The 21,380-nt window shown below is 43.4% G+C and overlaps 1 protein-coding gene across 1 annotated transcript; it reads right to left on the minus strand.

The window, feature by feature from the left end:
* Positions 1–5,639: 5,639 nt before the first annotated feature.
* Positions 5,640–19,805, minus strand: MANSC1 (MANSC domain containing 1). The gene is made up of 4 exons (XM_010986228.3): positions 19,645–19,805; positions 16,098–16,411; positions 13,705–13,845; positions 5,640–7,228 (listed from the first exon to the last, which is right to left on the minus strand). The coding sequence occupies exons 2-4, from the start codon at positions 16,312–16,314 to the stop codon at positions 6,303–6,305; spliced, it is 1,284 nt and encodes a 427-aa protein (XP_010984530.1). The 5' UTR covers positions 16,315–16,411; positions 19,645–19,805; the 3' UTR covers positions 5,640–6,302.
* Between the last annotated feature and the right edge of the window lie 1,575 nt (positions 19,806–21,380).

The following is a 21,380-nucleotide window of genomic DNA, read 5'->3' on the forward strand; positions in this document are numbered from 1 at the left end:
ACAAAGGACGCTGTGTGGCAGCAGCGTCTTGCCTGTGTGCCACCATAGCTGTTCCGCCCAGCGAGGAACACCCTAGTGATTTGTCAGGGAACAGGGGCTGAGGCTGATACACTTGGCACCGTGTTTAGTTTCATTAAATATTAAACAACATCGTTCGCTGGCTAGTGGTTCATCTGCCCGCTCCCTGGAATCCTCTCATTCACCTCTGCGCCTTTACTCACTTAACCTTAGATGCCAGCTCCAAATTCTATTTCTTCTACATTCTCCTTTCAGATTTCTCCGTACTTTAAAAAAAGTACCGTTTTTAAAGGGTACTGTGTATAAATATGCATTAAAGGCCCACAAATGTGTGTGACCAGCTATGTGCTGTGACAGCTGGTAAGGTTTCCTTTTCCCTCTGACGGTGGGAGTGAGCTGGCTTTCAGCGACTGTGAGGACAGGCAGCCCATCAGAGGCTGGCGAGTCTGTGTGTCCTCCCATTTCCCACCGGAGCCAAGACTCCGAAGGCAGAGGGGAGGCAGGAGGGGGGACACAGGTCTCAGGGCCTCGAGGGGCTGAGGGTGGTGTCGGGGGAGATGGGAGAGGAAGAATGGGAGGGGCGAGGGCTGGCCTGGGCTGTACCCATGCAAAAGCCCACTGCTCCTCGCCTTCGTCATTCCTGCCCAGCTGCACTTTCCCGTTGTTTCATCCCGGGAAAGAAAGGCCAGCAACCTTAGAGTCCGGAAGTCTAGGAGATGTTAAAACGAACAGACGTTGACCGATAACCTGCTCAGTGCACGGGCCAGCAGGAGCTGTTTCAGCAGAAAAAGCAAGGATGGAGGGGACGAGGACGAGGCAGGGCAAGAAAGACCTTCTGTTCCCTGAGCTGTGCTTTCTTATCCTTGACTGCACTGTAATTAGGACTAGACGAGAGAAAAATAGGCAGGAGTCCTAGCCACAGGTAGCAAACAACAAATAGCACCAGCGGACAAAAAAAGGTGTAAGATGCAACGCTCACCTTCCAGGCACTTTCAGTATTGCTGGGGAGACAAAGTATTCCCGTGAAAAGATGAATACAAATATAACGTTACATAGTCATGCTGCTGGCCCTTGACGAAGACAGTATTTGCATATAATCATTGAAATAGAACTCAGGTACTTAACCTATGCATCTTCCTTTTCTATTATTTAAACGTAAATGGATGTTTCTCACTTCGAACAGCTGAAAAACAAACGTTTACTAAAGACGTTATAAATGACATAATATACAATGAGATTGAAACTCAAAATTAAACAACGTCTGACTGTGGGCGTTACTAGGTGCATTATTTCCATAGAGACACAGCCTTGCTCACAGTAGGACAGTGTGGTGGAAGGAGTATTTAATCAGGAGGCTAGAGCCCTCGGTTTCAGTTTTGACTCTTCTGCTAATCAACATCATAATTTTGGGACTGATAACTTAGATTCTGGGCCTTATAAATTTGGCCTTAAAAGTGCTCTAACAACGGCCCTAAAAATTAACCAAAAATATAAGAGCGCCAACAAAAACACGTTCCGCCAGCTCACCCTCTCTGTAATAAAGTGTACTGTCTCAACTCTCAGAAGAGAAATAAACAAAATCAAAATGCTCGTCCACTGATTCCTCAGCACATGGTCTTCATTAAAATAAGAGTATACACTTCATCGCTGTGCACCTGGACTGTATTCCAGTCTCCTAAAAAATGCACATAAGCGGCGTCTTGACTGGATTTTCTCTTCAGGATATAGAAGCTTTTACATGTCCGGCCAGTCACATGACTGCCCACTGCTGAAAAGCATGAACGTCAATGAACAGATTTTAAAATTCACTCGTGATCATTTACCGAGTGTGTAGTGTGTTGTGGGCAGACATACTGAGTCCAGGAGCATCAGAGGTGAGTTGCTCTCTAAGGCAGCGGTGTCATATACAAACTGATCCAGGCAAAGAGATGATGGGGATGTCTTGCTAATGGTACAAATCAAGAGCCATGTCAGAAATCCAGGAGGAAGAACCCCTCTCCTGGGAGTCTCTGGGAGGGCTGCAGTGGAGGTGATGTTTGAGCTGAGTCTTGAAAGATGAATGGAAATTTGCCAGGTGAAGGAGGGGAAGGGCATTTACAAGCTGAGGGACCAGGATGACTCATGAAAGTGCCTGGCGTTTTGGAGAAACAGTGCAAAGGGGTGTGTAGCTGCAGCCCAGGTTTTGTGGGAGGGAAGGGAGCTGGGAGGACAGTTAGGTTGGGGGCTAGAACAGGGGGGGGCCTTGTTATGCTCCACGCAGTGGCTAAGCATCCCTGCAGATGACAGCAGGGCACGGAGGCGGATTGCACGATGTGTTGTCTGTGCTGTGCTCTTAAGGTCATTGGAGGGCATATGGAGGGAGTGTGCGCCTTGGCAGTAGAGTCAGGAGAAACAGGTTAGGGAGACCAAACAGGAGGTGGCAGTGGGAAGGGATGACTTTGAGAAGCATCTCTGGAAGAGAATAGACGATAGTTGGTAAACACTGGCTGCAGAGGCTGATGGAGAGGGAGATACAGAGGATGACTTTGACACTGCTCAGTACATGGGAGACTGGGTGGCTGCTGGCACTGTTAACCGCGGTACGAGAACACGGACCAGGACGGGCTCTCTACTCCAGTGTGCTCCCCACTGAAGAATGACCATGAACTTTGACACAGGTGGCCAGTGACCGAACAAGAAGACAGGATGACAGTGGCTGAGAAGCCTGCCCCTGGAATGAGACCACTGATCTCTTAATTTCCATGCTTTGGGCTCATGGTATCATTTGGTTCAATACCATTTGAGAGATGTCATCTAGAATATATCTGATCTACTGCAAACCTCTTTTTTTCCAGTTACACTGTGTATCATTCCAGTTATAAGAGAGTAAGAGTGGGAACTCTGGAGCCAGATCCCCTGGGCAAGTGACCTCAGGCAAGCCAGTTAAGCCTTCCTGGGCCTCAGTTTTCTCATCTGAAAAATAAGCGTAAAAATTCTTCATCAGGTTGTTGCAGGAATGAAATGAGTTAGTATATGTAACAGTGTAATTACCTTGTGAGTGTTTGCTGTCATTATTAGTAAGTACCGAAAGTGATACAAATATTAGAGATTTATTGTCATGGAACAAGATTGGAAGTGGGCAGTTTGAGGGTTGGTGCTGTTGCTTAAACAACTTATCAAGGACCAGACTCTTCCCATATCCCACTCTACCATCTTCGGCTTGTCAGTGATTTCTCCCCTCATGGTGGCATAAGGCTGCAGTAGCTCCAAGTATCAAGTCCTCACATGACCAGAATTCCAAGCAGAAGATAAGGGCTTTCAATTCTTGTGTAGCCCTCACTTTTCAAGGAGGAGAATCTTATCCAGAAGCCCCCAGTAGGTTTCCTTTCAGCAGAACTGGGTCACAGGGCCAATCCTACCTACAAGAGGGGCTGGGAAAGAATCTGGCACTTCCAACCTGTAACAAATGAGGCACCAGTGGAGCTGGGCTGGCGGTTGTGTGGAGAATCCGCAGTGCACACCACAGTCTGGGAGCCAGAGTTTCAAGGATGACTTGCTCAGGCCTGGGGTAATTGAGAAACAAGAATGCAGTTTTCATCCAGAGTGAGCCTAAGACATCGTCCTTCAGGGGTCATTAGCTTTAAGAGTAGCTTTTTAACCCAGGAGAGTAAACTTGTTGTTGAAAAAGGGAGAGAGAATATTTTCTAGCTGGGGGAGCTTCCTTGTCTTCTCCCTTGTTCTAGGCTGTCACCTTTCCTCCCATAAACCAAAGGAGTGGGTTCATAATTCAGTTCACCTTGTCTAGAAAGTTGGCCAGGCCAGTCACTGGTAAAGGTATTTAAAAAGAAGCAGATGCAGTCTTCTTCCCCCTTTCACTGCCCCAGGCAGCATCTCACCCACGGGGATGGGGTCGTAAGCAGAGAGCTGTTTCCCCTGGGAAGGACATCTCAAATCAGAGCTTCCCCGACAATCCACACCCCCACAATCTACAGCGGTTTTCTCTACATCCCCATAGGACAGAGTTTGGGCCCACAGCATCTCTTGTCTGGGCTCCCAGTCAAGGTTCTCCATCACAGGAAAGACTGCAGGCGGCAAGGTGGACGGAGGAGGAGGTCTAGGAGAACACCTTTATAAACATCCACAGAAAGCTTTATTTCCACTATCCAATTCCGTTAACAAAGAGAGGAGAAATTTTAAAATTCCAAGGCACTTAGTTACTAATCTGATTCTGGCCTACATGTGGATATTCAATAAATACTTGTTAAATTAAATCGAGTCAAGGTTTTATTTATTCAACCTACTTAAAGCTTATGTAAACCCCTTGGAGATTTGTGTCAAGCTGTTAAGTTGGAAAATCTATGAAAAGTAGTATTTTCAATAGACCAGCTTTCCTCTTAATGAGCTTTATGAGCTTAGTGTAAACCGGGGGAGGGGGGGCTTTTAGGGGAGGGGACGGGAAGGAGGAGGGAAGGAGGAAAGAGGGGAAAAGCCTGTTTCTGTCATTGTCCACGTTTGCCTTCCTTGCTCTACTTATTAACCAGATACTGCCCTCTAGCGCTCACTATATGAATTCTTACCTGAATTCCATTTCTGTCTTTTAAAACCCTGGTGACTCCAGGAAGGGACCAAACCTCTTGATTTGCAAATAAGCAAACTGAAATCCAGAGAGGTGAGGTGTCGAAGTGATCTAGGTGGCCCCCTGGATTCCTGGTTACCCCACTGTAACTTGTCTGGCAAACTCTCATTATTAAAAGCGTTGGTCAGACATTGTCATAACTAATCCTACCTGTGGGATTAGTTAATAAATTACAGCATACTAATCATTTAATAATACAGGCTTATCTCGGAGTCACTGCAAGTTCGCTTACTGACCAACTGCGATAAAGTGAGTATCGCAGTGACACACTTCACACGAATTTTCTGGTTTCCCAGTGCCTATAAAAGTTACGTTTACACTAAACTATAGCCTTTTTTTTCTTTACTTCTTCTTTTCTTTTTTCGGTTGGGGTAGGTAATTAGGTTTACTTATTCATTTATTCTTAGTGGAAGTACTGGGGATTGAACCTAGGACCTCATGCACGCTAAGCATGCGCTCTACCACTTGAGCTACACCCTCCCGCTATACTATAGTCTATTAAGTGTGCAACAGCATTATGTCTAAAAAAATGTATAGCTTAATTTGAAAATATTGCTAAAAAATGCTAACCATCCGAGCCTTCAGCAAATTGTCGTAGTATCACCAAAGATCACTTACGACAGATTCCCCAGAACAAAAACGAAAAAATGTGAAATATTGTGACAATTACCAAAGTGTGACACAGAGACACAAAGTGAGCAAATGCTGTTGGAAAAATGGTGCTGACAGACTTGCTTGAGGAAGGTTGCCATAAACCTTCAATTTGTAAAGGATACAGTATCTACAAAATGTGATAAAATGAAGCCCAATGAAATGAGGTCTGCCTGTAATTTTTAAGTGCTGTCTATTATTTCCAACGTTATTCCAAATAAAGCCAAAATTGACTATTGGTCAAGACTAGATGATGATTTATAAATAACAGTTACATTTTAAACTTACTTAACTTTAAAAAAAAAAAAACACCTTTTTTTTTGAAAAAAAATAGTTAACTAGGACAGACCCAAAGTAGATTTGGCCATTTATTAGAATTCATTTATCACTGTCTCCATGCAGATTAACATTCGGCTAGAATTCTCCCAAAGGAACGTCTTTGCTCACTGATGGGAAAAGGGAGGAATTTGTCATTTTAGCTTAGAACACATACTTTCATCATTTAATCATTTTGCTGATGGTAATAAATTTAAAGTTATCCAGCTGGACACGTCACTTACAAGAACATTACTAAGTAACAAGAGATTTATTCAAATATTTAATTGGAAGGAAATACATCTGGAATAAGTTTTACTGGAATTCAAATAAAAAGGAAAGTAAATCCATTAGAATTAATATCATAAACAGTCGACTTTATCTGGCACCAGAAATATTAATGCATTGGAGCCTAGGAGTCCTAACCATTTTGCCTTGTAAAAAGCCAGTCATTTTCCAATTTATGTGGCAATTATTCTTTATTACTTTAGGTAGAGCTTTGTTTTCAGCTAGTATTTTAGAGACAGATTGCTCAAATCACCTAATTGCCCCCCACCAAAGAAAAAGCAAAAAGAAAGTGGTAGGAGGCGTCTGCCTACCTTCAAAATACTTTAAAAAAAATCCAAGATGAGCAAGTGAGCAGAAACTCGCTGCATTTGGGCTACTAGCAGCCACATGAGTTAAGAGATCTCCGATTTCCTCCTTAGATGTCAACATAGATTCCATTGATCAAATAATCAAGCCTGGAGTAACGTTTCCTGTGGAGGGATTCCGAGAGCATTCTGCCCAAGAGGACAAGGCCTATCGCGAGGAACAGAATCCCAAAGAGCAGGGTCCCAATGAGAAGCCACTTTTCAAACGGAAGGCCGTGATGACCTTCTGGAACACTGCTCTGGGGGGAGCCGCCTGGACCGGTCTTCCCGTCTTCCTGGGAAGCTGTTGTATTTGCTGCGGAAGAATCTGCATCTGACAAAGGAAAGGGAGAAGGTTCACGGGCACCCTCTGTGTTCAAGGTCAGGTTGGAAATGTCTCTAAAGGGCACCGTTTCTGCTGGGCCTTTCCAGTCTGTCGATGCCCCAAAGAGGGAAGTCGGAGCTGCTGCGGCAGCCCCATTAGCTTGGGGTGGAACCACAGCACGGGTCAAAACTGCAGAAACGGGAGCTGTGGGAGGTGGGGAGGTGACCTTGGCTGCAGGTGGAGCGGAGGTGGCCACCCCAGGCCCCGAAGGCATCACTCCAGCACTGGGGGCGGGCAGAAACGTGGGCTTCCGGGCGGCCGGGATGGTGTGCAGAGAAGCGACCGCCACTGTGGTGGGGAAGGCTGTCACATTGCCAGGCAGAAGGGGAGCTAATTTTTGTTCTGAAGAAGACAGTGAATTCTGAGAATGGCCTTTTTCTTTATAAACAGGCATCTGTGGACTCGCTTGATCAATCTTGAGTAGTTTCTCCACGTGACCCGAGGAGCCAAACTTCTGAGAAAATGAATCTCTCCATATGATAGTGGGCTTTGAATAACCTGCCAGCGGAGGGGGCGTGGGAGTGATGGTGTGCAGAGACCCTCCATGGAAGAGAGAATCTTCTTGGGTTACCCGTGGGCTTGGCAAATCAGTTCTGGCCAAAGATGGAAAATCTGAAAATGGAAAGAAAAGAAAAGGAAGACTTCCATACGTCCTCGCCAAGGTAGGTTAAAAAAAGACCAATGTATCAGCTTGTTCCAACTGTTGCTACTTGGCATTTCCTTGGGCAAAATGGAAAACTACACGTGGCTAAGTCAGAACCTGATGACTCTGTCTCTCCCCGAGACGCTGTGGTTTATTTCTGGAGTGATGGGACAGGGGAGAAGACAAATGTGTGGAGGAGGAGCCGGCAAATTGAGGAAGAGGTGGGAGGGGGGAGCAGAGACGCTAAGAGCAGCTCAGCACGGCCAGCAAGAGGTTTAGGAAGCTGCGGATGCTTAAGGGGCCAAGGCCAGGGAAGGAAGCGGGCCCCGGGGACGTGCCCGGAAGAGGGCGGCAGAGAGAACGTCGGTGTGAGGCTCGGGCTCCTGAGGGCTGTGCCGGCTGGGACTGCGGTGACAGCCAGGGAAGCAAGTAATCTCCAGGGGAGATAGCCCAGTAGGGGCGGGGAGGGGTGGGGTGGGGGTGGGGAGGCCCCAGGACAAGGAAGAGAGGAAGCTGAGTCCCAGTGATTGGCCTTCCACAAGGAGGAGGAGGAGGGGGCTGCAAGGCCTGGTCTCCCCCTCTCAGGGCACGGAGGCCAAGACAGCAGCAAAAAGCTGATGACATTTTTCAGTGAAGAAACCGGTTTCACTACTGCACTCAGGGGAGAGAGGCAATCAGAGAGATTTCCTTTTGACCCTTTATTTATTTATCTATTTATTTTCAATTTAAGTATACTCAGTTATAATGTGTCAATTTCTGGTGTACAGCATAATATTTCAGGTTTTAAAAATATATATATTTTATTTTTTGGTTTTTTGTTTATTTGAGGGGGGAGAAAATAAGGTTTATTTATTTACTTATTTATTTTAATGGAGGTACTGAGGATTGAACCCAGGACCTTGTGCATGCTAAGCACACACTCTACCACTGAACTATATCCTCCCCTAAAGATTATGATTTTAGAGCCAATATCTTAGGTTCTGAGGACCATGGGACCAATATTTGAAATCACAACGGCCACGTGGCTGACATAAAGGGCAGAAAATCACACCGTCCCAACTCCTGCTGAGGAGGAACCAGCTTCAGATCCTCCTCCTGCGTGAGAAAGTTGACAATTTTGCTCTCTGTCACACATGCCATTCATCACAGCTCAAACCGAAAAGGCTAGTTAAAGCAAACCAGGGCAGGGAAAGGTCATTTGAATTGCTCTGTTATTACTCTGCTACCCGGCTAATCATTTCACTTAGAATAGAACTGCAGAAAACACAAGCAAGGAAGCAAAGGAATTTCCTAGCATTTCCTGGTTCATTCTCCCCTGTTCTCTTTTCCCTTTTCTATTGAGGTGGGAAGCTCCATGAAAAAGACGGCAGGACCCCCAGGCAGGGCCACTACCCTCCTGCCAGCACCATTAGGTTCCTTGGCCCAGCAGCATCATCTCGCTTTTTAAACTTAATGGCTTACTTCTAGGAAAGCAGAACTTATCCCTAAGAATCTATTGGCTCCCTGAGCTAACTCCTGATTTGTCCATTTCCCTCACTCCTTATGTTCTTAATTAGCTTGTTCTTAATTAGTCACCTTTGTTATACCTTATTTGCATATGGTGTTACAAAATGTTGCAAAGTCTAGACTGGTAGCCTATAAAAGCCTGTGTAAACCTACAGACGGGGTCCGGAGCTTGGCGTGTTAACTCCTCTGGGCCCACTGGTGTAATAAACCTGAGTTCTCCAACCTTCCAAGTGCTCCTTGGTCTCTCGCCCGGATCCAGGTTGCTGTCACAACTGAGCTATAACACTGAGCTGTAACACTGAGTGGTAACACACTTTGCTGCAACACTATTTCAACACCCCTCGACGCCTCACTCTCCCCTCTGCTAACGAATAGATCCAGAGGCAACTTCAGATTTTTAATATCTTTGACTACCCCCTAAGCTTCATACCACTAACAGGTCCTTTAGAACTGTCACTTATTAATCCATCTAGGACACAGGTCAGCAAATTATGGGCTGAGGGCCAAATCTGGCCTGCCACCCTGCTTTGTATGGTTTGCAAGCTAAGAGTAGTTTCTATATTCTTAAATGATTGGGGAAAAAACCAAAAAGGATAATATTTTGTAACATGAAAATTATATGAAATTCACATTTCAATGTCCATAAATAAAATCTGATTGGCATATGGGCATGCCCATTGGTTTACATATTGTCTGTGGCTGTCTCTACTATAAGGGCTATAAATGGATAAAGAAGATGTGGGGTGTGGGTGTGTGGGTGTGTGTGTGTGTGTAGGTAAGACAGAGTGCATGTGGCCCACAAAGCCTGAAAGACTTGCCTGAAAAGCCAAAAATACTTATTATTTGACCCTTGACAGAAAATGTTTGTGGACACATGCTCTGAGACACTCCACTCTAAAACAGAATTTGGATGCCTGAAATTCCTCCAACAGTGCTGAAAAAAAGGAGTTTCTTCTGCAGGTGACATCACATTCGTAGACGTGGCATCACCATGAGACAAGCAGCATCCATATTTTTAGGTGATGTCAGGTATTTTTCAAAAGAGCAGGACTCAACGTCTTTCATTTTAAAGTTCGTTTTTTAAAGAGGATTTAAGTAAATGCTCTGTGATGTGTGAGAACTCAGAACTTAAAATAAAGTCATTGACAAGAATGACCAAAACAGCTGTTTTCTTCCTCAAGAATGCAAGCTCGCACATAAAGCAAAGCTAGGGCTAGTCCCATGTCGTGATAAGATTCAGCTACTGGCAAAGAGCCTAGGACCACATGGGGACCCGCCACACCTGCTCCATTCACCTCACCTGCTGATCTTTGTCATTGAGGTGTAGTGTTTTCTCTCAGTCACGTACAGAAGACCCACAGAAGGAAATGGAAACAGTCCTGTACCCTCAACCCTTCTTTCGAGTTTCATTTTTCAAGTGACTTCACTAGGACTATTACTTGGAAACCAGCTGTACAAACAGACTTTCAATTTATTCTATTTCTGAATCTCTCTATTCTGGTCCTTGGTGGAAATGACAGCCCACCAAGCTGCAAAAACAAACAAACAAACAAAAATTAAATAACGCCAAGCCGCAGTGGTTTTACAGAAGGAACCAAGCACACTATCATCTCTCCAACGTTCAGTCTATGAATATTGATCAATCAGCTATAGGAAATAGAGTTCACCTGGAAACAAACCACTGAACAGGTATCCATAGAATTTCACTCAAAGCAGGAGGCAGACACTTTATGGGGTAATCTCAATCTATCAACATGAGCAGATTCATCAATAAAGTTACCAAACAAGCTGTAAACATCTGTAGGTATAAACACGAAGTCCAGGGTAGGTTCCACTTTGCCCGTGGATATCAATCTGCTCTGGGCTGATGGTGCCCCCTTGTGGCTGACACAAGAACTGTTCGACTTTTATTCCACTTCATTCATTAGCTTCACACTTGCCCTTAAAAGGTTTATGGGCATGCCAAGTTCCCTTTTCTCCCATTCCCATTGGAGAGAATCTTTACCACCCATTCCTTCTTTCATACATGCATTATTAAAGCAATATTAGAGAAGTATGAAGAAAATTATAAAATAAAGTCAACTATAATTTCTATCACTATGTCTCAGCAACTATTAACATTTCTGTACATCTGAAGTTACATTTTTTCTTTTTTATGTAGTTGAAAAACAATTGGGTGTTTTCCACCTGGAATTTAGGTGAAATTTTGTTTATTTCTACACCTCAAACTTATTTTTTAATATCTACATCGTATTCCCTCCCGCAGATTCATCAGACTTTATACCCAGCCATTCTCTGGCAGTTGTACATTTATGCTGCTTCTAGTTCTCAGTTTTTAAACTAATTATACAATAAGCAGCTTCACATCAGGAACTTCTCTAGCATAGATATTATAGATGTAGAATTTCTGGATTAAATGACCTGTAATTAATATTCTGCTTTAATTGTGAAATAGATGATAGACAAAGGGCATACACACTGACAGTGGAAGAAAGAACAGGAGAGAAAGAAGAGGCAGTGAGAAGGGATAATAGAGGCAGAATGTGAAGGTCAAACTTCCACCTGCTCTTAAAGGAGAACAAACGTTTCAATTGGTGTCATGAGCCCTGACCTCTTTGGAAACTCAGACCGGGATGTCCATTTCCTGCTGGATACCACCCTCCCCGCCCCCACCGGGTGTATAAATAGGCTCTGTAATAGTACAGGTGACAAAAAAAAAAAAAAAGGAACAGCAAGAAGCCACATCCACACGGCACTGCAGGTCCTAATGCTTTTAACCAAGATGATACACAGACGTGAAAGACCACAGTCAGGGCAGCCGCACCAGCCAGTGTGAATCCCAGGCAGGGCAGGAGGAGAATAAGACACTTTCCAAACGAGATCCTGGGTGTTCTCAGAAGCCTGATTTGTTCAGTGCCACTGTCTTTTTTTAAACATTATTTTTAAAAATTGTGGTAAAGTATATTCCATACACTTTACCACTTTAACCCATTTTAAGAGTACAGTTCAGGGCATTAAGCAGAGTCACATGGTTGTGCAACCATCACCATCACCCATCTCCAGCACTTTGCTGTCTTGCAACATGGAAACTGGGTACCGGATCTGCCAGTCTTTTCATACTTGGGCTTGGATCACTATTTAAGGAGATCTAACACAAACAATCTGTGCTTTGTGCTCCTGTTTAAGGGAATGTTTGGTACATCAGGTTTTCCTGGTTCATGAACAAAACTCAGACACAGCCTTACCCAGGGGGCAAAGCGGAGTCAGCGTCCGGGCACCCTGGGCAGCATTATTCCCCAGAGAACCCCAATTATACTCTCCCTTCCCACCCTAATACTGCTTCTCCTCCAACCTTCACCAGCTCAGGAGCATCCATCTAGATGCTCAAGGATGAATGAGGACTCAGTTTCACTCCTCTTTTTCCCTTGTTCCCTGCACCCATGCCAGCAGCCAGCCCTGTCAATGCTACCTCTAAAACAGCTGGTGGGATTACTTCCCTCCATTTTTCTCCACCACCTGCCTGGTCCCTAAGGCCACCGCCCTTCACTTGGATCTCATCCCTGCCTCCTACCCAGTCCTCCCACTTGCCCTCCGGCTGCGGCGTCATTGTCTGTTCCCAAGAAAGCAGTCCTGGTGAGCTTTAAGAAATCACCTTTAAAACACCATGTGTCTGCTTGGAAAACTTCCTACAGCTTCCTCATCACACACCTAAAATAAAAACTCCATACTCCGTACAAAGCTTGATGTGATCTTGCCACTTTCCTTACTTCTTGCGTATCACTCTTTACATGGCTTAAACAAACACTCCAAAACCATTCTGCCTGAGGATCTTGGAATAGGCTGTTTCCTCTGCTTGGATGGTCTTTCCACCATCTTCTCACATCTGGCCCCTTACTGCTCAGATCTCAGCTTAGGGGTTACTTCTTCACAGGTGCTTCCTCTGATCACCTGATCGAGAGAGTCCACTCAGCGACTGTCGAGTCATCTTAGCTCAATTATCTGCACAGCACTTGACTCTATTTTTCTTGATTATGTATTTATTAAAGTTATTGTCTCTCTATCTCCTAAAACATTAGTTCCAGCAGTGAGAACCTTGTTTTTCATGCTTAGTGTCATATCTTTGTATTCTTGGGGCGTAAAGACGCTGGGCGTAAAAGACGTTTGGCACACAGGAGATGCTAAATAAAATTCGTTGCTTATTGAGTAAATGGACAAAGAGAATGTCATTAATACCTAAGGGGAAAAGGACAAAAACTTCCTCAAATTTAAATAAAAGCAAACTTGATACTTGAAAGCACTTCATCCTGAGAATTAACAAGCTCGAATCTCACCAAGACATATCCAAATAATTATATTGTTTTTAGTTATTTATTTTCTCTATTCTGAGCAAAGGGTAGAGACTGTATTTCCAATGCCTTGCACAGAATATGGCACATGGTAGATTCTCAATTAATACTTCTTAAGTGAGCTTCCCTTCAGGGCTGGATAATAAAATCCAGGGAGTTTGATTTCAGATAACATGATGACACAACAAATGAAACCTAATGACAAACATACTGGGATTTCATATATTGCGTTCGCATGGGTCTTAACCCTTTCAAAATGGTCAACCTGGAGACCTGTATTCTTATTCCAGAGATGCTGACATGGTTCTAAAGAGGTGTTTCAAAATGTTTTCATGAAAGGTCTTGTGCCTTGTATCTTATGAAGGTAAAAACAAAAAACAAAACAAAACACTATCATTCATAAGTCTTTCACTGGGGTAAGAAAAAAAGATGTTGCATCAATTGAATTTTAAATCATGAGATTTTTCTGCTGTGCCTCTAGACCTGTGACCCTTTCCAGTAGTTTTTCTTAGACTCTTATAGAAAACTGTTCACATGAACCACATCCTTAAATAATTCCAATCCCGAAAGACAAAGAACGATGTTTTGATTACCTCTAATTATCCTGCAACTCCTAAGTCCCTTTGCTGGTTTCAGGGGACAGGCTTCCTCACTGGGACAGAAAAACAGGTAGCAGTTGGGTTGTCCAGTTGTTTTTCGAGTGTCAAAGATCATCAGGTTACACGCTCTGTCTCCTGCAACAAAAGGTTTCATAAGCATTATTTTGAAACAGAGTTTTCGAAAGAGTTCGGCGAGCAGGAAGAACTTCATTTATTCTGTGTTCACTGCCTGCCGGCCATTTCCTTTTCCTTAGTTTAGTCACTGAAAGCAATTTTTAAAGACTTTGGGCTTAACCATCTAAACTAAGGTAATTTTGACAAAACATGTTTTTACTCACACATTTAATTCTCTAGAACAAAGCCTTCCGTTTGCTAAAATATTTATCAAACCATACATAGAAATACTAACTCAGCAGTCTTTACACAGCTCATTACTGAGTCGGACCTTAAGAAGTGGATCTAACCCTAATGGTTTCACGTATCTCTTACCTCCTGAAGGCGTTGTAGACACCTACGAAGCCATGAGTCTGGCTTTCTTGGGAGGCGTCAGTAAATTTAGCCCCATATAGATCATGCCTCCTTCCACAACGGACCTGAGTAGTGTAAGGAATGCCAAGTCTGTTTTTTTCCTTTTATCAGTGCCATTCTTCTTCTGGTTCTTTCTTTGAATTTCAGCTCTTATCATTTTTGCTTTTCTATTTTCCTTCTTTCCTCACTTTTCTCTCTGAACTTTGATTTCTGCCTTCTTTTTCTCTTCAATAGAAGTGTATTCTTTCAATATTTCCAGAGAAATATTTCTTTCCAATAGAAATCATTCTCCCTGTTCATCATGGCTTAGAGGTAGTTGGCTTTGGCTGCAATCTGGTGTGGTCTCACATTCTGTGACCCTGGAGGGATCGTATGCCCTGGGTCAGGTTGATGGTGAAGAGGCATATAGGCTAATTATTAAGAACGTGTGGTCTTTCTGGTAGGTATGTGGGCACACACACACACACACACACACACACACACACACACAAGGTAACTACGTGTTAACTAACCTTACTACGGCAATCATTTCACAATACATACATGTATCAAATAACCACCTTGTGTATCTAAAACGTACACAATGTTATATGCCAAATATCTCTCAATAAAGCTGGAAAAGCAATGGCATAGTCGGCCTCCCACAGCATCACTTCCTGCAATCAGGCAATGGTTAGGAATCAACCCTGACTCCCCTGATGGGAATTAAGACTGAGTTCGCTCCCGTAAAGGGGTTTTATCTTGTCATCCCTCCAGTACGGGGAACAAGAAAGTTACTCTAGTGACCCTACCTTTCCTTTCTCAGCAATGTGAGAATTCTGCCATACCAGTTTTGGGGACATTTAGATCAAAGGAAGGGTTGATAAGGTCCCCAAGTTGTATGCGAACTTTTGTGTGCTTTGTATTAATGGGTGTTTTTCTAGAGTCTGTGGTTACAGGCAAATTATCAAAGTGCCTTTTTGGGCCCTAAACAGTTAAAAACCGATGCTCGGTAAAAGAGGAAAAAGTCTGAGGTCCATTACCTGAGACCCACAATTACCTCTGCTTACAGGAAAGCAGTAACAGTAACGGTACTTTTGCTTGTAGACTAAAGCCACAAACCCGCATTGCTTACTGAACACCCGCCGCCGTGGAACTGAAGACAGATGCAAGGTTTCCCACGTTGCCAGGAAACCCTCGCATGGTGTTCAGCCCTATCTGCAGGTGATGTTTCTATTTCACATAAATGTTGATATCAACATTGAAAGAAAAACTAGAAATTTCAATGAAATTGCTACGATTTCCATAAACTACTTCCATAGTGCCCAAAAGAACACTGCTCAATTTGAGAAGACCCTGGAAGGGTTTTTTCCTCTTGACAGCAAACACATGGTATCTTTTTTGTTTGTTTTTGTTTTGTTTTTTACATTTTGGCGGTGGGGGGGGCTATTTTTTGTTTTTTCCTCCAGAGTCCTTTCTTTTTTCAGGGGGAGGGAATTCGGTTTATTTATTTTTAATGGAGGCACAGGGGATTGAACCCAGGACCTGTGTGTGCTAAGCATGTGTTCTATCACTGAGCTATACCCTACCCCCAGTAGCGAAGCATTTAAATAGGATTTTTGTTTTCAGTATTTCAGATGCCTACAGAACATGACAATCCTTTTTCTACCCAGACTGAGTGATACACACACACACTCATCAGTAACTTTGGTTCAACCTACAGGAGGGGAGGGCACACTGTGGAACATTCCTCAGTGATTCTGACACTCACCTTTCTATCCCATCGAGAATCACTATGTACAAATTCTTCAGCCACATCAACCAGCTACTTTTGTCACAAAACATAGGGAATAAAGAGTTGCCAAGGCACTATTATTTACCTGATATGTTTTTTGTTGAGCAGCAAGAATTAATGCAGTCTTCTTGAGTTAATGTACGTATGGGCTCATTGCCTCTGATGCCTTTAGAAAGGGAGGGCTGGATGTCAATGACAACGTCTTCTAGACTCTCAGTGCGGCAGTTCTGACTCGTGGACAGCCTCAGGGAACAAATTATGACAAAAGTGTAAGTCAGGCTCCATCCTTCCCTGAAGAACATTTTAAATTTCAGTTTAGTCTTCGTCTTCAAAGGTTGATAACTCTCCCTCTGGCCTTAGTTTGCTTCAGGAAGATTGATCAGATGATGGAATTTCTCTCTAGGACAAAAACAGGAAATCATCAATGAGTTTTGTTTCTTTTAACAAACCTAGAGAAGATATATTCATTTCCTTCAAGTCAGTATAAATGACTCATAATTTAAAGGATAGAAACAAACACGTATTTTTACTTTTGGTGTCACTTTTAATAGATTTAGGCAACCTTTCAGTAAAAACTTGGCAAAGAGCTAATTAGCACCCACAGATATACTATCCCATCAGTGCTTAAATTTTGTGTCTATGAAAGAAGAGGTAGAAACAGTATGCCTGCATTTCAATTCTAGAATCCTTCCTCTTCTTGCGTCTCCTAACCAAGAGAGAAACGGACACAAAATCTCTGGTCACTTATGAAGCAGTGATCATTGGTTTGGACATATTTCCTTTCTCTTTAACAACAATTAGCATGTTTAAATCACCTACTGGGTGTAGGCAATGCACTAAGAAATTTACATATATTATCCTAGTTAATTCTTATACCAGCTCTGCAAAAAAGCTACTATTTTCCTCATTTTCTAGATGAGGAACCTGAGGCTGCCTTTCTTGTTGCTGCCTGTTTTCCAGTGTCATATCAGAGGCAAGTAACTCCAATAATCTAATTCCAAGAATTAGCTCGTCAGCAAGGGGAATATTCTAGCTCAGCTGAAGGGAAGTGTAAGGGCAACTGTTCTTTCTGAAATTCCTAAAAATACGAAAGTCATGAAAATGTATGATGCCAATTCAATTGGTAAGCTGGTTCTTCCAGGGGGAAAAAACAAACAATCCAAATGTTAAACTGTCAAGACCACACCAGAAGCGATCCTTACCCACTCAGTCCCATATTTCCAGAATACAAATTGTTCACTAAATGACAGCCTAGAGCAGAATTATCATTTATTTGTTTATTTATTTATTGGTCATGAACCCTTTGGTGCTCTGTGATGCTTAGGATCTCTTCTGATACGTTTTCAAGTGTATAAAATGAAGCATACAGGATTACAAAGGAACATAGTTGTACCGAAACACAACCATCAAAGCATTTTAAAACTATGCCTTTAGGACTCTGATGAAAGGTATCAAAGAAGATCTAAATAAATGGACAGATAGTCCATGTTCATCAGTAGGACTGCTTAATATTGTTAACATGCCAGTTCTTTCCTATTTGCTCTACAGATTTAACACAGTCCTAAAATCAGAATCCCAGCAAGTTATTTTGCAGATCTCAAAAAACTGATTTTAAAGTTCACATGGAATCGCAAAAAGGCCCAGAAGAGTCAACACAATAATGAATAACGAAGTTGGAAGACTGACACTACCTGAATTCAACACTTAGTATAAAACCACAGTAATCAAGGCAATGTGGTCCTGGCAAAAGAACAAATAAATCAATAGGACAGAATAGGAAGGTCAGAAATAGACCCACACAAATGTTGTCAACTGATCTTTGACAAAGGAAAATGACAATTCCCTGGAGCTAAAGGATAGTCTTCTCAAAACTGGTGCTGGACAATTGGACATCTACAGGCTAAAATAAATAAATAAATCTAGACACAGACCTTAAAAATTAACTCAAAATGGGTCATAGGCCTACATATAAAAAGCAAAAAAGAGGACCCTGAATTGCATATCACTAAGTGAAAGAAGACAGTGTAAAAGGTATGATTCCAACTATACAACATTCTGGAAAAGGCAAAACTACATTGACAGTAAAAAAATCAGTGGTTATGTGGAGGAAGGAGGTGAGATGAACAGGTGGAGTACAGAGGATTTTTAGTGCAGTGAAACTATTCTATATGATGCTGTAATGGTGGCTACATGTCATTACACTTGTCAGAACCTACAGAGCACTACAACATAAGGGTGTACCCTAATATAAACAGGTAGACTTTGGTTAGTAAAAGAAAAATCATAAAAACACTTTAAAAAATAGTATATGGTAATAGAGCAGAAGTCTAACACCTTCCTTGCTAACAGTTACGTCCAACTTTCACAACAGTACAATAAAGTGACGTTTATGTCGCTCACATGCCACTCTTTATGCTAAGCACTTTGCATTTATCGTGATACTTTATCCTTACAAGAATCCTACGAGATAGATCGTTAGCTCCATTTTTAGTTAAAAGAGAAACAATGTGTCATAAATAACAAGTAGTCACCTAATCATTGCTGTTAATTTTGAAGCAGTGTTGAATGTGACGATTTTGAGATATATGCAGTGAGTAACATGACATGGAAATCTCTGTGATTTCTCCTGGCGGCAAGTAAGAGCTTCCCTACTACTGCTACTACTGAGGCTTCTGCCTGCAAGCCTCTTAAAGGAAAAGCTACACTGCATTTAGTGATGAGTGGGGGAACCTTTTCCACCCAAGTTCACGGACTTTATGAATACTGCCCCTGGACTCCCCAGGTTAAGAACCCTGGCACAAGTTACTTCTTATGCTGTCCCATTTCCCAAGTCTCTTCTAGTTACTGGAGAAAAAAAAAAGGAACAAAAGAGAAGAACCAGGCCAACACTTGACTTTGAACGGATCCTAAGTGTCTCCTGCAAAGAAACCGGACCTGTGTGAGGGTATGCAGGGAGAGGAGCAGTGTGTTCAGTACCAGCATCTTCACCGCGCCTGGACTTCGAGCAGTCCATAAGAGCTTATCTCGTGAACGATACTCAACAATTATTAGGTAAATTAATTCTTCTAATCCATCATTATTTAGGCGTTAAAGGTCCAAAGTCAAGCTGACTCCTGTTGAAAGAGAGAGGTAAAAGGATACAGGCGGGAGGGGGAGAAAACACCTGAGCTTTAACACTTGCTAACTGGAGTCACCGGCGCGTACTTGTAATACCTTGGTCAATTATTGGAAGTTATTTTACTCACAGCATAATCTAACTTAACTTATCAAGATGTTTATAACGTATACACACAATACATAGTATTAGACAATTAGCAGATTCGATGAATACAGGAGACAAATCATACAAGAGAAAATGGGAAATTTTCCCTTCCTTTGAGGAAATGTACGTCGCTCACTGTTCTGCCTCTGCGGATGGCGACGCGGAGCCGCAGCGGCTTCCCTGCCTGGAGACCCTCCCCGGGGTAGCGTGGCCCCCAGCATCCCGGTCAGCCCTCCTCCGCCCCAGCCCGGTTCTCCGAGCTCCCCGAGCGGCGGGGGAGCCTCGCCCCGGGAAGGGACGGGGAGCTGCTGTCGCCGCAGGTGGCGACGCTGCCCGCGGAGGGCTGGAGGGGAGGATGGAGAGCCTTTACCTGGTGGTGGGAGGATGGATGGGCCCCTGCTGCCCTTCTCCGTGCGGGACAGCCCTGCGCGCTGGGGGACGCAGAGGCGGAGCCGCGGCGGCGCTGGGCCAGGACGCGCGGGAGGATCCGCAGCTCCCGCCCGGCTCCGGGTTTATGCTTCCCGAGTTCCTGCTTCCGTTGCAACGGCCAGAAAGTTTGCCGGAGGGGGAAGGGCACATTCTCGACCTGCAACCTGGAGCTGCTTCCAAGCAACTTGCAGCTGGTCCTCTGGGCACCCAGGGCTGTGGGCACCGCCGGGGGCGGGAGCGCGACCCTCGTGGGTGCCAAGGGTCTGCAGCTGCGCCTTCTCCCTTCCCGGAGGCCAGAAAACAGGACAAACAGCCACGATGAAAGTCAAACAGTACAAAAATGTACACTGTACGGGCATCCCTCATTTAACTGCACTTAGCAGATACTGAATTTTTTTTATGAATGGAAGGTTTGTGGCAATCCTACCTGGAGCAGGTCCTTGGGTACCATTTTTCCAACAGCGTTTACCTGCTTTGTGTTTCTGTATCACCTTTTGGTGATTCTCACAATATTTCAAACTTTTTCATCATCATTATATTGGTTATGATGGTGATTTGAGATCAGTGATCTTTGATGTTACTACTACGACTAACCAAAGGTTCAGATGATACCTAGCATTTTTTTAGCAATATTTTAAAGTTAAGGTATGTATGGTGTTTTTTTAGACATAATGCTATTTGCACACTTAATAGACTAAGGTATAATGTAAACATAACTTCTGTATGTCCTGGGAAACCAAAAAATCTGTGTGGCTCACTTTATTGCGACATTCACTTTATTGCAGTGGCCTGGAACTGAACCACAGTATCTCCCAGACAGGCTTGCACAGTGGGAAGTCTGTCTCTCTGTCTGATTCCTCTCCCCAGAGGCAACCACTGAACACAATTTCTTCATGTTCAAGACTTTACATTGCCTTCCATCTGGGACATAGTTAAGAGAATCCTATTTCAGTTGTCCAAGGCATGGAGGGTCCTCAATTACGTTGGCAATTCTTGAGTTAAACATGCAAGTCAAGATTCTGGGAAGGCGTTTGGGATTCCGCAGGATTTATTGTTTATAGGTATGGATAATAATGATGAAAACAGTGTATCTATAATTAAGCTTTTATCCCTAATATTTCGCATAGTACCTGGTATGTAATAGTTACACAATAAATATTTAACGAAAATATATTTGTTGATTGCATGAGTGGAAGAGAAGGACTAGGACATAGGTTTCAGAAGTATGTTTCTAAATCAATGCTTGCTCCATCCCCACCCCCATATACAGGAGAACAGGCACAACATTACTAAACCACTGACACTGAATTGGCTAAGTGTTCTAACCTCTCACAGTATCTCCACCTTGGTTGGTGTGAAACAGTTTTCAGACCTCAGGCACAATGCAGCTGTAGATTATTATTCTATGCCTGCCAGCCATCAGCTCTTGTTTAAACCGGTAGCTACAGGAGACATTTGTTGACAGAGATGTCTGTGAACAATGGTCCATTGTGTGAAACTAACTCTACCAGTTGTATCCAGAGGATGACCTGCTCTTGAATTACAATGTTACAAATATGTGTTTTGAAGAGTTACCAAAGCAAAAGAAACTCCAGAGTGAATTCCTATTGGAGTAATTTCCCTGATACAACCAGAGACTGGTGTGCTCAGTACATTTTTTCTCTGCAGCTGATACCC

This window comes from Camelus dromedarius, chromosome 25, assembly GCF_036321535.1.
Source record: "Camelus dromedarius isolate mCamDro1 chromosome 25, mCamDro1.pat, whole genome shotgun sequence".
NCBI classification, from domain to species: Eukaryota; Metazoa; Chordata; class Mammalia; order Artiodactyla; family Camelidae; genus Camelus; species Camelus dromedarius.

What these genes read in the sequence shown, in the direction of transcription:
- MANSC1 (XM_010986228.3), bottom strand. Translation starts at nt 16,314, where the DNA reads ATGTTCTTCAGGGAAGGATGGAGCCTGACTTACACTTTTGTCATAATT. An exon ending in CTCAACAAAAAACATATCAG is followed by an intron (nt 13,846 to 16,097) that starts GTAAATAATAGT and finishes CTTTTGTTGCAG; the next exon opens with GAGACAGAGCGTGTAACCTG. An exon ending in GAGTTGCAGGATAATTAGAG is followed by an intron (nt 7,229 to 13,704) that starts GTAATCAAAACA and finishes TTCCATTTTCAG; the next exon opens with ATTTTCCATCTTTGGCCAGA.